Source organism: Balaenoptera borealis, assembly GCF_965194805.1.
Source record: "Balaenoptera borealis genome assembly, chromosome: 20".
NCBI classification, from domain to species: domain Eukaryota; kingdom Metazoa; phylum Chordata; class Mammalia; order Artiodactyla; family Balaenopteridae; genus Balaenoptera; species Balaenoptera borealis.
Window position 1 is genome coordinate 21,199,510 of NC_138879.1, and position 14,197 is coordinate 21,213,706.

Sequence of the window (14,197 nt, forward strand, 5' to 3'; positions counted from 1 at the left end):
TCAGTGGTCTTAATATTTTAATGGGTATTTTTCCACAGTACAAAACAATTCCTGTTTCTAGCAGGAGATGTCAAAATCCTAACAGGGATGGGTTATTGTAGGGTAGAACTGACAGGGCAAGCTATTGGATAACAGTGTTACAAGCCAGGATAAAGATAAATCAACACTGGAGAAATGCCACTATTTGGCCATGTACTTGGAACCAGTTTAAATTTAGTTAATCATGCTGGTAAGCTCACTCAGATGTGAACAAAGGTGGGTAAAAGATGCCTTCTGGGGAGTAGAGTTATACCTCCTTGCTTTTTTAGATAGAAAGAAAATTAAAATAAAAAAGCTCTGTATTATACTCAAAACCATAACCTTTCTGCTAATATTTAATAATTATTTCCTTTACTAAATACACACAAAATAATCCATGCTATAGCTTTATCTAGGTATAAGTTTTCAGAAATTAGTAATGGAAATTAAATTACACAGTAATGAGCTTGTTTGCCAGGTTTCTTCCTATAGGTTATTCACAGCTAGTACCCATTTAAAGCCATTGCGGTATGTTAATGAAGGCTCAGTCATTAGGGAAATACATATGGATACACTCACAAATTCTTCTGGGGTCAAGCCTGATGCCACCATAGAAATTCTTTTGTTGCCTCTTTGTGTTGAAGATATCAACTCTGGCTTCTCTCTGCTCACACTTTCTTCCCTCACATTATACCCTGCAGTATTAGTAGTATGAGCAGCAGCTGGACTCCTGGCAGATTCTTCTACTTGAAATTGGGGTAATTTCAGTGCAGAGGCTGAGGGTGGCATGCTGCAAACATGAGCTGGCTCTGGGGCTCTGTCTTCAGAGGGATCAGACTCAGGGTCATCAGAGAAGAGGCTGATTCCAGATTCCAGGTAAGGGGTTCCCTCTGAAAGGAATGAGGAAAGAAATTTAATCTATATGACAGTGAGTTTTGAATTATAACATCTAGTCTCTGCTAAGAGCTAAAAAGACAGATTAAGTTAGGTTAAGAGAAAAATGGGTACATTAATAACACTGTTGGTAGATGTGCAAAGCAGCTTAACTTTTCTAAAGGAAATTTGGCATTATGTAGCAACAGCCTTGTGTGTTTATACTTGCAGTCAACAATTCTAGTTTTAGAAATGTATCCTAAGAACATAAAAGAGGTCTGTAAAAGTGCAGTCATAGGAATGTTCACTGCAACATTGTTTATAACAGTAAGGTTTTAGAAACAAACTAAATGTACAATGAGATTAAATAAATTATGCCACATCCATTCCAATGAACTACTCTTCACCTATTACATTTAATTACAATAAAATGGAGAAATGCACACACTCATGTTTGTTGTAGCATTATTCACAATAGCCAAGAGGTGGAAGCAACCCAAATGTCTATCATTGGATAAATGGATGAAGAAAATGTGAGATATGTATATATCTATATCTATCTACACACACAGTGGTTTTAAAAAAGCTACAAACATGGATGAACCTTGAGGACAGTATGCTATATGAAAAAAGTCAGTCACAAAAGGACAAATACTGCATGATTCCACTTACATGAGTTATCTAGAGTATCTAAACTCTTAGAAAGTAGAATGCTGACTCCCAGGGGATAGGGGGAGGGGGAAATGGGGAGTTGCTATTTAATGGGTACAGAATTTCAGTTTTACAGGATGAACAAATTTTAGAGATCTACTGCACAATAATGGGAGTATACTTAACATTACTGAGCTCTTAAAAATGGTTGAGGTAAATTTTATGTTTTTTTACCACAATTAAAAATAAAATTAAAAAAAGGTACCACTGATTTTTAAGATGCTACCCTATTTCAGTTTTAACATGAAATATGTTTGCATCTTAGATATTAAATGCAATATTATAAGAAAGCCTGCTTTCTATAATTTCTGTCATTTATCAGTTTAGTTCTTAGGGGATGGTTTTGATTCAAATGTATACTTCTTTAAAAAATTTTTATTTTATATTGGAGTATAGTTGATTTACAACGATGTGTTAGTTTCAGGTGAACAGCAAAGTGATTCAGTTATACTCAAATGTATACTTTAATCTTTGGGCTGCTTGTGAATATTTTGGCACTTCCTATATCACTGAAACTTTAAAAAAGAATACCAAATACAAATAGTTGACTAAATACAATCAAAATGATTTTTGTTTCTTCATCCATGATGATATCATTAACTTTTTCACTTAATAAATCATCAGATATCATTACCAAATTAAAAACAGACCATCCCTGAAACATTTCAGAAAATGTCACTCCATCAGCAAGTAAGCATATCTAAGTAGAATGTATGAGATTCCTAAAATGACCCTCGTGAACATGGCCAAAAACATTTAGATGTCTAAGAGCACCTTTTATGATAATGTGTTTTTCAGGATTAATTTAAAACTTTCTTTACTGATTAAAGCCTTGATTTACAAGCCATAAAACACACCATTCAGTTACAGTGATTTATAAGGTATAAAATATATAGCAATTTATATTCATTAATTCATAAAACAAGAGCTTACTTTAGAGATCTGACTCATTTTTCAATAAAGGACAAGCCTAAAACTTTACCCTAGGGCCCTAGAACTCTTATCTAACAGTTGAAGTAAAATATTTAGAGAGCACCAAGACTCTCCCATCCTCAAAACTGTTAGAGTTAAACCAATATAGACTGATTAACAGCGGCAATAATGTTCAACTTGGATTAACATTCAAGCTATTTTTCTAATGGGTTTAAGTATAACAGATGCATTCATGATAGACTACCACATTTGAAAGCTGATTCATCAGAATATCTTTAGGTTAAGACTCGGAGTAAAATAAAAGTGTTTTTTCCATCAGAGCAGATGAAATATTACCTAGATCTTGTCTTGGCAAATAAGACTGCTCCGTTAAATCTTGGGCCTCAGACTCAGTCAGCTGTTGCTCCTCCACATCAACAACCTCAAGCTCCTTTTGAGGTGGGCAGTTTCTGTTCTGAAGACTTCTTGAGTGGCTGTGCATATACCACCTATTATCTGACAACTGCGATTTAGAAGGGGAAGACCTAGAAAAAAGGATGAAAGGAGAAAACCATCACTGTAGCTTGTGAAAGGACTAATCATACTTCTCAGGCAGCCAAGGCATAAGTGAAAGAGCTCACTGTCAGAGATCGGGAATGACTAGCAAGAGGGAACACGAGAGATGGCTAGGAGTCTGGATTCACGATGTCTGCCACATGTCAGGGCTGACATATAACATCTCTCCTTAGGGTCTGGTCTGAGGCAGTATATCTCCTAGCTGTTTAAAACCATGTCAGCAAATTTCACCAAATTATCCACTGCCACTCACTCAAATTCTATACACTATTTCAAATGAATGTATGCGAAATCAGCTCTCTCATGAAAATAAGTTGATTAATTTTGACATTGCTACATTCTTTCTACCCAATTTTAGCAGAATTCATACAATCATCCCTACCTCCTACCTTTTCAATGTCCAAAGTCATTCTAAAAATAAAAGCCAGCTATAATATATTGTTAGAAAAGCATATGCACACAGTAATTCCTCTACTCTTTCAGGTGTTTAGAACTTTGCTGAATAAGATACTTATCAACAGATTTAAAGGACCTCAGAGATCAGATAACTGATTCAAACAATTATTGGGTATTTAGTATGAGTCAGGCACTAAAGCTAGGCTCCATGGATTAAAGATGAGCAAGACCTGAACTGTTCCTCAAGCAGTCTAGTAGAGGAAGTTCAATCAATGTGTAGGTTTTTTAATAGAAGTCTCTATAGGGTATACTGGGGTGGGGGAGGAGGAAGAGGAATATTTCATCTGAATATTAAACAGGTGGTTAGCTCAATTGGTTAAAGCACAGCAATGAGGTCATTACCTCTAATCATGGGTTTAGGACCTATGGAGGTCAAATCTTTCCATTCTCTATCACAGCCACCAGGCCATTATCGCAGCCTCAAAAATATATCCTCAGTCCAATCCAAGACGCTTGGAAAAGATGGTGTGATTAGATTATTGACAACTTGTCACTATTCCCAGAGAGATAAGTGAAAATATACATACACTTGGTAGAAACTCGATAAATATGAATTCCTTTTCCTTTCTAGAGTCATGAGATGTGTGACTCTATCAGTTCTGAGACTCTATCCTGAACTATCAATTTGGAATAATAGTCCAGAACTTGTCCTTTTACTTTCACTGTGTTTTTATAAAGATCAAATGAAGAAGTAGATAAAGTATTTTTAAAACTATGAAGTGTTGCATAGTCTTATATCAATAGTGATGTGAACAACATCCCTGGAAGATATTCTGAATATTTACTGGGGTAAATCAATAGCTAAACTTTTTCTAGGAAGGCAAAAACTTCAATTAGGGCAAGGGCGGCCTTGGAGAAGTCTACCATCAGCCTCCAGGCCTGTTGAGGTTTTAGTTCTGTATTTTATTCTGACCTTGAAAAGGGACAGATCTACTGTGCATTTCTCATGTTGTAGCTCATGCCTTGTACAGGTCCAGAGAGCCTACATACGATTAAACAAAAGAAGTGTCCTAGGGCAATGAGAGGTTAGATATGTCTGTGTGCCAAAAACTAGGGAAAGTATGGTGAAAAAAAAAATTAACACTAAAAGTTTAATGTAAGTACAGGTGTTACTTAGCTACCAAACTTGACATTTATTACTTCTTACCTTTCCATTCCTGGTTCTTTATTTTTACTGGTGGAACAATCCGGAGATACTTGAAACTTGTCAGCAGAAGGGCTTTCTGGATTCTGGCTTATAGGATATTCACTACTTTTCTCTGAAGTTAATACTGCTTTAAATGGAGTGAGAAAACAAAGAAATCTACTTTACTGCTTTGTCCTGATGGTGATAATTTAGGTGAGAATATCAATTTTTTTCAAAAGCAGCAATCTGTGACAATCAAATTGGTTTTTTTAAAAATTAATTAATTTATTTATTTTTGGCTGAGTTGGGTCTTTGTTGCTGTGCACGGGCTTTCTCTAGTTGCGGCACAGGCTGAGTAGCTGTGGCACCCGGGCTTAGTTGCTCCACGGAATGTGGGATCTTCCCAGACCAGGGCTTGAACCCGTGTCCCTTGCATTGGCAGGCGAATTCTTAACCACTGCACCACCAGGGAAGTCCCAATCAGATTGGTTTTTAAACAGGTATATCAGACGGAATTCTATAAACACAAGTGATACAGCACCAAATGGAACTCAATGACTAAAAAATAATAACAATAAAAGGAACACTTTAAAACTGGGTAAATAAAGATACCCAGCTGAGACAAGGCTGAAAAAATAATATATTTATACTTTTTGGCCCTGAATGATAAGGACATAAGAATAGGAAATGAATTTTTATCTCTGCAGCAAACTAAATTATACTCAAATCACCTCAGACAATAGGGAAGAGAAAGTACTGGAAAGCACAAAGCACACTCCCTTTTCCATCCATATTGCCTCCACATCAAAGACTGTATAAGGCTTTATAGCAAGATGAGCGGCTGCCTCCCAGCTGCTGCTGCAGCCAGCACCTCGGTGAAGCCCATTTTCAATCGGGACATGAACGAGGCTAAGCAAAGGCTGCGTGAGCTCCACCGCGCCTGGTATCGGGAGGTGCCGAACACTGTGCATTTATTCCAGCTAGACATCTTTGTGAAACAGGGACAGGATAAAGTCCGAGAAATGTTTATGAAGAATGCCCACGTCATAGACCCCAGGGTGGCTGATCTTCTGGTCATTAAGGGAAAGATGGAACTGGAAGAAACAAAGTGTGGAAGCAGCGGACACAGGTCATGTGGTTTTTCCATGAAACAGAAGCACCAAGGCCAAAGGATTTCCTGTCCAAGTTCTATGTTGGGCACAACCCGTGAAATCACTCAATGGAAAGGTGCATGTTGATATTTAAATATTTTAGAGCACAAATAAACTCAATATATGATTAAAAAAAAGAAGACTGTATAGGATGGGGGTTTGAGTTTTTGCATGTGTGTGGAAACGAGGGAGGGGTCAGATGAGAAAGAAAAAAGAAGTGACATTTTGCTTCACATTTTCAATTACTAAGAAAATAATAAACCAAAAAAATAATACAAACAAAAAAACAAGGTGCTGACTGATAAGGAACCTGGAAGTAATACATGGAACTAATGATGAACTGGCACAAGAAAGGAAAAAACACAGAACAGACCCAAGGCAAAGTTCTGGCACGTTAGTACATCCTTTTTATTTATTAATTCCTCCAAATGTATTAGTGTGCCACTGCTTTCTAGGAAGTGGCTTAAAGGCAGAAATATTTAAAAAGCAAAAACAAATACTTAAAAATTACAAATGTCTTCTATCCATTACAAAGTCACTGATGACTATAATTTATTTTGAGCTTTTATTAGAAAAGCCAAAATCCATAAATAAAGGCAGAAAAATTTAAACAAAGGGCTGTGTTAATTAAACTATTTTTTTAAGACACTGGGTAGCCTGGGGGGAAATAATCATTGATTTCCTGAGTTAATCCTCAAATACATTATTTATAGTTTCCTTTATAGTCTTCTTTTCTGGACCTGTGAGTTTCTAGGAACACAAGAACCCTGCCTGGAGCTACTGTAAGGTGCTGAAACAAAGAAGGGTCTAACCATGAACCAGCAGGTTTTTCTTTCAACTGGAATGTAAACTTTTTAATATAGGCATCATTTCCCCCCTAAATACAAAGTGATCACTGATAAAAGGTAATGTGCAATGTCTAAGGAATCACACCAAACAGAATTAATTATTTTTTTTAATTAAAAAAAAAAACCTATTGAAGTATAGTTGATTTACAATGTTGTGTTAGTTTCTGGTGTACAGCAAAGTGACAGAATGAACTACTGGAGAGGGCTTTTTTATTTTTTATTTTTTTAAGTGAAAGGGTGGGGAGGGAAAGGCCTCAGACACAAAAACAGACATTAAAAAGTCGTTCCATCACCTGGACATTTAACATACAAGTTCCTCTTTTCACTACAATGGGGCCCAAGCTACAAAGAAAATAAGCTAACCTGAGTTAGGATTCAATAACTCAACAGTACCTAAAAAATACAGGGAAAAACTTTTCTGCTCTTCTTTTTCCTTAATCCTTATTTCATAGATGCAGTGATCCAGAGCCCAAGTACTGGAACAGTACTGTAGTCCCCCCTGAAATCATTCCTTCACCTGTGGGTCTTAATATGTTATATTCTTCATGGGTAGGGAATATGGGCCAGACCAAACATTTAATAAATTTACTGACTGCCTATTAGGTGCTAATAAGCATTGTTGAAAAGTATTGGGAAGAATCAAAGAGAAAGACATTGAAGAGGTGGAAAGAGATATTGAGAAATGATAAACTATAAGCTTTCAGGAATGAACGTACTGTAGGGCAGAAAAGCTCAGATGTGTCTGAAAATCATTTCAGCTGTAATGGACTACGATGTTACAAATGCTAATGTTTGCTTTATGAATGACAGGTAATTCAGGAGGAAAAAAACAAAACAAAAATAAAAACAAAGTGCCTGATATGAAATAGCTTTACCTGCAGAGGGAGGTACACATCATTCATAATGGGTAAGAATACACGTTTGCACAAAAATATTATGCAGGCTTGGGAATGACCCTTAGGTAAACAGTAGGGCAGATCTAGGCTGAGGGCAGGACATTTGATGTAAAGATCCTGGAAAAGGAGCTGTCATCATCATTAAGAATACGGATACTTAAAAAATAAAAACTGGTGAAATCTGATTAAGTCTAGAGTTTCGCTCATTACTAGTAATGTGCCAATGTTGGTTTCTTCGTTCTGACAAAAGTACCATGGTAATGTAAGATGACAACATTAGGGGAAACTGAAACTAGGTAAGGGGTAGAGTTCCTGTAGGAACTCTCTGTACTATCATTGCTGCTTTTCTGTAAATCTAAAGTTATTCAAAAATAAAACATTTATTTAAAGAATAAGTCATTTTAGTACAGCTGAAGGTAAACAAAACTCCTTTTCCCAGGATTAAGAAGTTTGCTTGAATTTCAGTTAGACTCACACCAATTTAAGAGGGAAAAAGGCACAAAACTTGAGCTGCTATTAAGTTGATGCTCAAAATGTTTCAGAAATAAAGCCACAAAATTCCAGAATCCATACCCAGAAATTTTCTTTCAGTAACTCTAGAGTGGGCTTCAGAGTTTTAATCATGTGAATTAAAATATTTATTGAGCGCCTACTGTGTTCCAGGCTCAGGTGTAAGGGTTCTCTGCCCACATGGAGCCTACATTCTAGTGGGAGGTAAGGAGGAACTCTAAACAACATGCAAAACAAATTAGATATTGTTAAAAGTTAAGGGCCTTCCCTGGTGGCGCAGTGGTTAAGAATCCGCCTGCCAATGCAGGGGACACAGGTTCAAGCCCTGGTCCGGGAAGATCCCACAAGCTGCGGAGCAACTAAGCCCATGTGCCACAACTACTGAGCCTGCGTTCTAGAGCCCTCGAGCCGCAACTGCTGAAGCCTGCGCGCCTACAGCCTGTGCTCTGCAACAAGAGAAGCCATCGCAATGTGCAGCCTGCACCCCAACGAAGAGTAGCCCCCGCTCACCACAACTAGAGAAAGCCGGAGCGCAGCAACGAAGACCCAACGCAGCCAAAAATAAATTAAAAAAAAAAAAAAAGGTTAATAAGGGCTATGAAAAAACATAACAGTATAACAGGGTAAAGTGGGGCTGGAAAAGTCAGAAACAAAAATTACAATAAAAAATACCGTGGTTATAGGTGATCTCCTTGAGAAGTAGCATTTGAGCAATTTGAACAACATATTCAAGTTGTACAAATATAAGTGGCCATGGCAGACACTCTCTGTGGAGTTGGGAGAGGGGACACTTTTTTTTAAATGGAGAAATTCTCATAAGCCTCTCCTCCCTCCTCTCAACATTTACCCACCTACCTCAAAACTCTGAGGATGTTATAATTTCATGAGAAAATAGACCAATGAATAAGTTTACCACAAAGGATAGAGTAAAAGCTCTTTCGTAAAAAAAAATGTTTTATATAGAAATTCAGAAGAAATTTTCAGAGTTTTTCAAATCCATAGTAAATAGAATATATAAAAGTATAGCACTTAGGAAAAAAAAAAAGCCACAAAGAAACATTTTGTAGTGTCCATCATCGGATGAATGGATAAAGAAGATGTGGCACATATATACAATGGAATATTACTCAGCCATAAAAAGAAACGAAATGGAGTTATTTGTAGTGAGGTGGATGGAGTTAGAGTCTGTCATACAGAGTGAAGTAAGTCAGAAAGAGAAAAACAAATACAGTATGCTAACACATATATATGGAATCTAAGGAAAAAAAAAAAAAGGTCATGAAGAACTTAGTGGCAAGATGGGAATAAAGACACAGACCTACTAGAGAATGGACTTGAGGATATGGGGAGGGGGAAGGGTAAGATGTGACAAAGAGAGAGAGTCGCATGGACATATATACACTAACAAACGTAAAATAGATAGCTAGTGGGAAGCAACCGCATAGCACAGGGAGATCAGCTCTGTGCTTTGTGACCACCTAGAGGTGTAGGATAGGGAGGGCGGGAGGGAGGGAGATGCAAGAGGGAAGAGATATGGGAACATATGTATATGTATAACTGATTCACTTTGTTATAAAGCAGAAACTAACACACCATTGTAAAGCAATTATACTCCAATAAAGATGTTAAAAAAAAAAAAAGAAAAGAAACATTTTGTGTACAGATCTTCAGGAAAAAATAAACTCCCCCCCCCCACAAAACAAAAATGAGATAGTAGATTCACACACATATTCAAAGCCAGACAATAACATTTTACATCTGGTGCATTAAAATTGAAAGTCTAGTCTGTTTTTAGATTGGAGGTGGTGAAAGCACCAACGAGAACTGTGATGGTGACGAGACTTGGGGCTACATTATCTGGGAGATGAACTAAATGAAGATAGTTACAAAGAATGCATTTAAGGAAATACATTTTGAACCACTGCCATAGCAACAGAGTTCCTAGCTTCTCATGCATGAGCTACTTACTGTTTCTCTCTGAACATAAAAACACTACAAGGCACACTCCGGGACCAACGCCACTCTCCTGAGTAATTAAGAGTAGAGTTCCTAGAAAGACTCAAAGGAAGGCCCTTTGGCCCCCTGTAGGCCTGAGGAAGGGAGAATGAAGAAGGGACTTTTAACACTAAGTTAGCTGGGTAGCTAGCACTCTGGGAGTGCTAGTTCCTAAGCATCAGCTCCCTCCTGGAACCCAGGCCTATGCCTAGCCTCTCACTGCGTGTCTGTGTATTTGCCCCTGTTTAAAACCCTGCCTGATGTGTTGTTTTTCACAGGCTTATTTCCAGTTAAAACTCAAATTTTCATCTCACTTTCCTTCCTTTATGCCAGGTTATTTCTCAGCTCGGTGCTCACTTCTTATAGGGAGTCAGCTCAGAGCAGCTCCACCTGCCCAGTTACTCCAAATGCCTCGTCTTGTTGATAACAATCATGTTGTTATAAAGCACCTGTCTCTGCCACATAATTGGGCTTTCTGTGGATCAAGGTGCAGTTCCTGAAGTATATATAGACGTCTCTCTCTATAAGCCAGAAAGTAGATTAAATAGGACTTTGTGATCTGACACCAGTGCTATAAGAAACATGTCTGAGTGGTTTTTTTATAAGCTTTCTAAAATGATGGGGTTACCTATTTCCAATCTGCCCCATGACACTCGGCTTCCTGTGGGCGCCCCATAGCATTTCCTTACTGTGGGTACTCAGATGACGATGCTTACTGACTGTCCTGGGCCCTCTGAATGGTAAATTAGTTGTAAGCAGGGACTAGAAGCAAGGCTCTAAGATTCCCCACGGAGTGACTCAGCAAATATCTGCTGAGCAAAGATCATCAAATGTTGGAGCTGGGTCCATACTTTTCAGAAAGAGATAAAGGCTTAGGGAGGGAAGAATTTTGCTTAAGGTAACAGTTGGGCCAATGTTACAAACCTCTTTCTGATGTGTTTTGTTCCAGATTTAGCAGGTCCTCAGGGGCACAAGAATCGGCTATGAGGGAAGGGGAGCTGTGAGAAGGCTGGCTCCCGTGCTGCTCTAACACAGCTTCCAGTTCGGCCATTTCCTGCTGGATCTTCAGCAGGTTATCTTGCATGGTATCCCTCTGCTGCAGACACGAGAAACGACACCAAGAAAGTTATACTCTTTTAGAAACTTGCCAAAAAACAAGAATATGTTACACCAATTAATTTCAGCATGGGACTTGAAATCACCTTGTATGGAATTACAAGTTCTGGCTGAGCACCTTTTTAAAAATTTATTTATTTATTTATTTATCTATTTATCTATGGCTGCGTTGGTCTTCATTGCTGCGCGTGGTCTTTCTTTAGTTGTGTTGAGCTGGGGTACTCTTCCTTGTGGAGAGCGGGCTTCTCATTGTGGCAGCTTCTCTTGTTGCAGAGCACGGGCTCTAAGCGCGCAGGCTTCAGTAGTTGTGGCACGCGGGCTCTGGAGCGCAGGCTCAGTCGTGGTGCATGCGCTTAGTTGCTCCGTGGCACGTGGGATCTTCCTGGACCAGGGCTTAAACCCGTGTCCCCTGCATTGGCAGGCGGATTCTTAACCACTGCGCCACCAGGGAAGCCCTGAGCACCTTTTAATCGGACCATATTCATGCAATTAATGCCCATGAAATTATTTCAGAAAGATGTTAGAGGGGGAGAAAAAATTCCTCAAACTCTCCCAAATAGGCTTGTTTTATTGTGATGTCCTTTGAAGTTGGTTATTTTCTTTTAAAGCTAGGGAGTGAAAAAATACGGTACTTAAAACACTTTTGGTATTTAAAATTAGCCTGATTCTGTTAACATCTTCCACAGGCTGCATTTCAAAAATTTGGTATTGTGGCACTCATAAGAGATTTGGGTTAGTCCATATAAAAATGTCTAATCTCTGGCTTGTGAGGTCTCTTCCTTTTCTGGGATTCTTTGAACATTTAGTTTCTAACAGAACAAGCAAAGAGCTAATTCATTAATTTATCTATTTATTCATTCATCAACTATTTGTTGACCACCTATTATGTGTTAGGCACTGGGGATACAGCCCTAGAATAGTGCTGCCATTCTAGATGGGGACAGGGTACCTAGAGATCGCTGCAGAGAAGAACCGGCTACATGGAAGGATCCAGCAGAAAGAGCCCTCAGAAAGCCTGTAAGGCCAGTTATCGTTTTCAATTCAAGATAATGGGCTCCTCTTGCTCATGAGGCTCCTGATGCTTATTTCTCCATATGAAGAAGAAATCTGCTAAGTCTAAGGTTTTTGACAAGCGAAGTATTTGGTAAGTAAGAAGCTCTCCAAAATATACATTTCTTCATTACTTTTAGAAGGAGCATGTATGGTTGCCAGCAAACCCTGGGGAAACAGATTGTTTCACCCTGTTTCTTCTTCTTCTTCTTTTTTTTTTTTTTTTAAAGGAATTCCTTTATTTTTATTTTTTATTTATTTATTTATTTTTGGCTGTGTTGGGTCTTCGTTTGTGTGAGGGCTTTCTCTAGTTGCGGCATGCGGGGGCCACTCTTCGTCGCGGTGCACGGGCCTCTCACTCTCGCGGCCTCTCTTGTTGCGGAGAACAAGCTCCAGACGCGCAGGCTCAGTAATTGTGGCGCACGGGCCTAGTTGCTCCGCGGCATGTGGGATCTTCCCAGACCAGGGCTCGAACCCGTGTCCTCTGCATTGGCAGGCAGATTCTCAACCACTGCGCCACCAGGGAAGCCCTCACCCTGTTTCTTCTGATCCTTGCAAATGACTTTGCCCTCTACTAAAAACAAGCCATCTACTTTCTCCTGCTACACTGAGTTCACATTTTTTAGGAGGTTTTTATGACTGGGAAAAGCTTTCCCTGCTCCACAAAGGCTTCCACTGCTGCACTGAGACTGCTTTGCTGCCAATGTCCACAGCAGCACCATTGCCACCACGTGGTGTCTTGTGAGTAGTTCCATCACTGATCAAATCCTAGCTAGGGCTCACCTCAGTAAATCTGGAATGAAACCAGGATACCTAATTAGCTTCAAGGAGCTCTATCAGGCACTACTGCCACAACCATCACATCTAACTTCTGTGGCCATTAAATAGGTTAGAAAATCAGAAAAGTAATGGGAGAATTATAGGTAGATAACTTTCCTTTGGGTTTTCCCAAAGCAGTTACTTTATAACTTGGACAAATTCCCCTGCAGGCAATTGGCCTGATACATTTGGGAGACTAAACCCAAATTGGTTACCAAGTTTTCTTGATTCTAATTCTTGTGTTTCTTGAATTAGTCCTACTTTTCTTTTCTATTCCCACTGTGCTACTCTGATATCTACTTTTAATACAGCTAAAGTTCCCTAAAAGCCATGTTTATCATGTCTCTTTTTTCCATTTGGAGCTTAGTTGTATACAACTGCTCATATAAAAAGTTAACACTTTCTGAATACTGTATAATTATTACTCGTTATTGCTCTCATGATAAATTCCAAATTCCTAAGCACAGCATTCAAAAAGGCCTTCACGGGCTTCCCTGGTGGCGCAGTGGTTAAGAATCCGCCTGCCAATGCAAGGGACACGGGTTCGAGCCCTGGTCCGGGAAGATCCCACATGCCGCGGAGCAACTAAGCCCGTGTGCCACAACTACTGAGCCTGCACTCTAGAGCCCATGAGCCACAACTACTGAAGCCCGCGTGCCACAACTACTGAAGCCTGTGCACCTAGAGCCTGTGCTCTGCAATAAAAGAAGCCACCGCAATGAGAAGCCCAGGCACCACAACGAAGAGTAGCCCCCACTCGCCGCAACTAGAGAAAGCCCGTGCACAGCAACGAAGACCCAGCTCAGCCCAAAATCAATCAATCAGTCAATCAAAAGGGCCTCCACACTCTGATCTTATCTCTTGTTTCTTCCCAAAACCACCACATATGCCCTGTTTTCCAGTCACATGGGACAACTTTGTGTTTCCTGGGCATGATTTCATGCCTCTGTGCCTTTGCCTTGATTTACTGCCTCTCTTCTCTTTCCACCTGGAAAAAATTCTTCTCATCTTTTAAGGTCCAGCTTGAATATCTCCTTCAGAAGTCCCCACCAATAATACATCTCCTGTCAGGAACAGATGACCCCTCAGTGCTTCATTTATACTGCTAGTGCACATGTATACCGAAGTGGAATACCTGTT

At 39.3% G+C, this 14,197-nt stretch overlaps 1 protein-coding gene and 1 pseudogene across 9 annotated transcripts in view; one reads left to right on the plus strand and one right to left on the minus strand.

Moving 5' to 3' along the window:
- Positions 1–14,197, minus strand: part of BRCA1 (BRCA1 DNA repair associated) — a 59,650-nt gene that overhangs the window by 13,178 nt on the left and 32,275 nt on the right. For 5 of the 8 annotated variants that reach the window (XM_082372840.1, XM_082372836.1, XM_082372839.1 and 2 more), the window contains 4 exons: positions 10,997–11,168; positions 4,694–4,820; positions 2,872–3,059; positions 598–908 (listed from right to left, as the gene is read on the minus strand). In XM_082372840.1, coding sequence (XP_082228966.1) covers positions 598–908; positions 2,872–3,059; positions 4,694–4,820; positions 10,997–11,168 — 798 coding nt within the window. The remainder of the gene's footprint in view (positions 1–597; positions 909–2,871; positions 3,060–4,693; positions 4,821–10,996; positions 11,169–14,197) is intronic. The other 3 variants (XM_082372842.1, XM_082372841.1, XM_082372837.1) reach the window with 1 other exon arrangement.
- On the plus strand, positions 4,844–5,963 carry LOC309618699 (NADH dehydrogenase [ubiquinone] 1 alpha subcomplex subunit 6 pseudogene; annotated as a pseudogene). The gene has a single exon. The product of its transcript is annotated as an NADH dehydrogenase [ubiquinone] 1 alpha subcomplex subunit 6 pseudogene (transcript).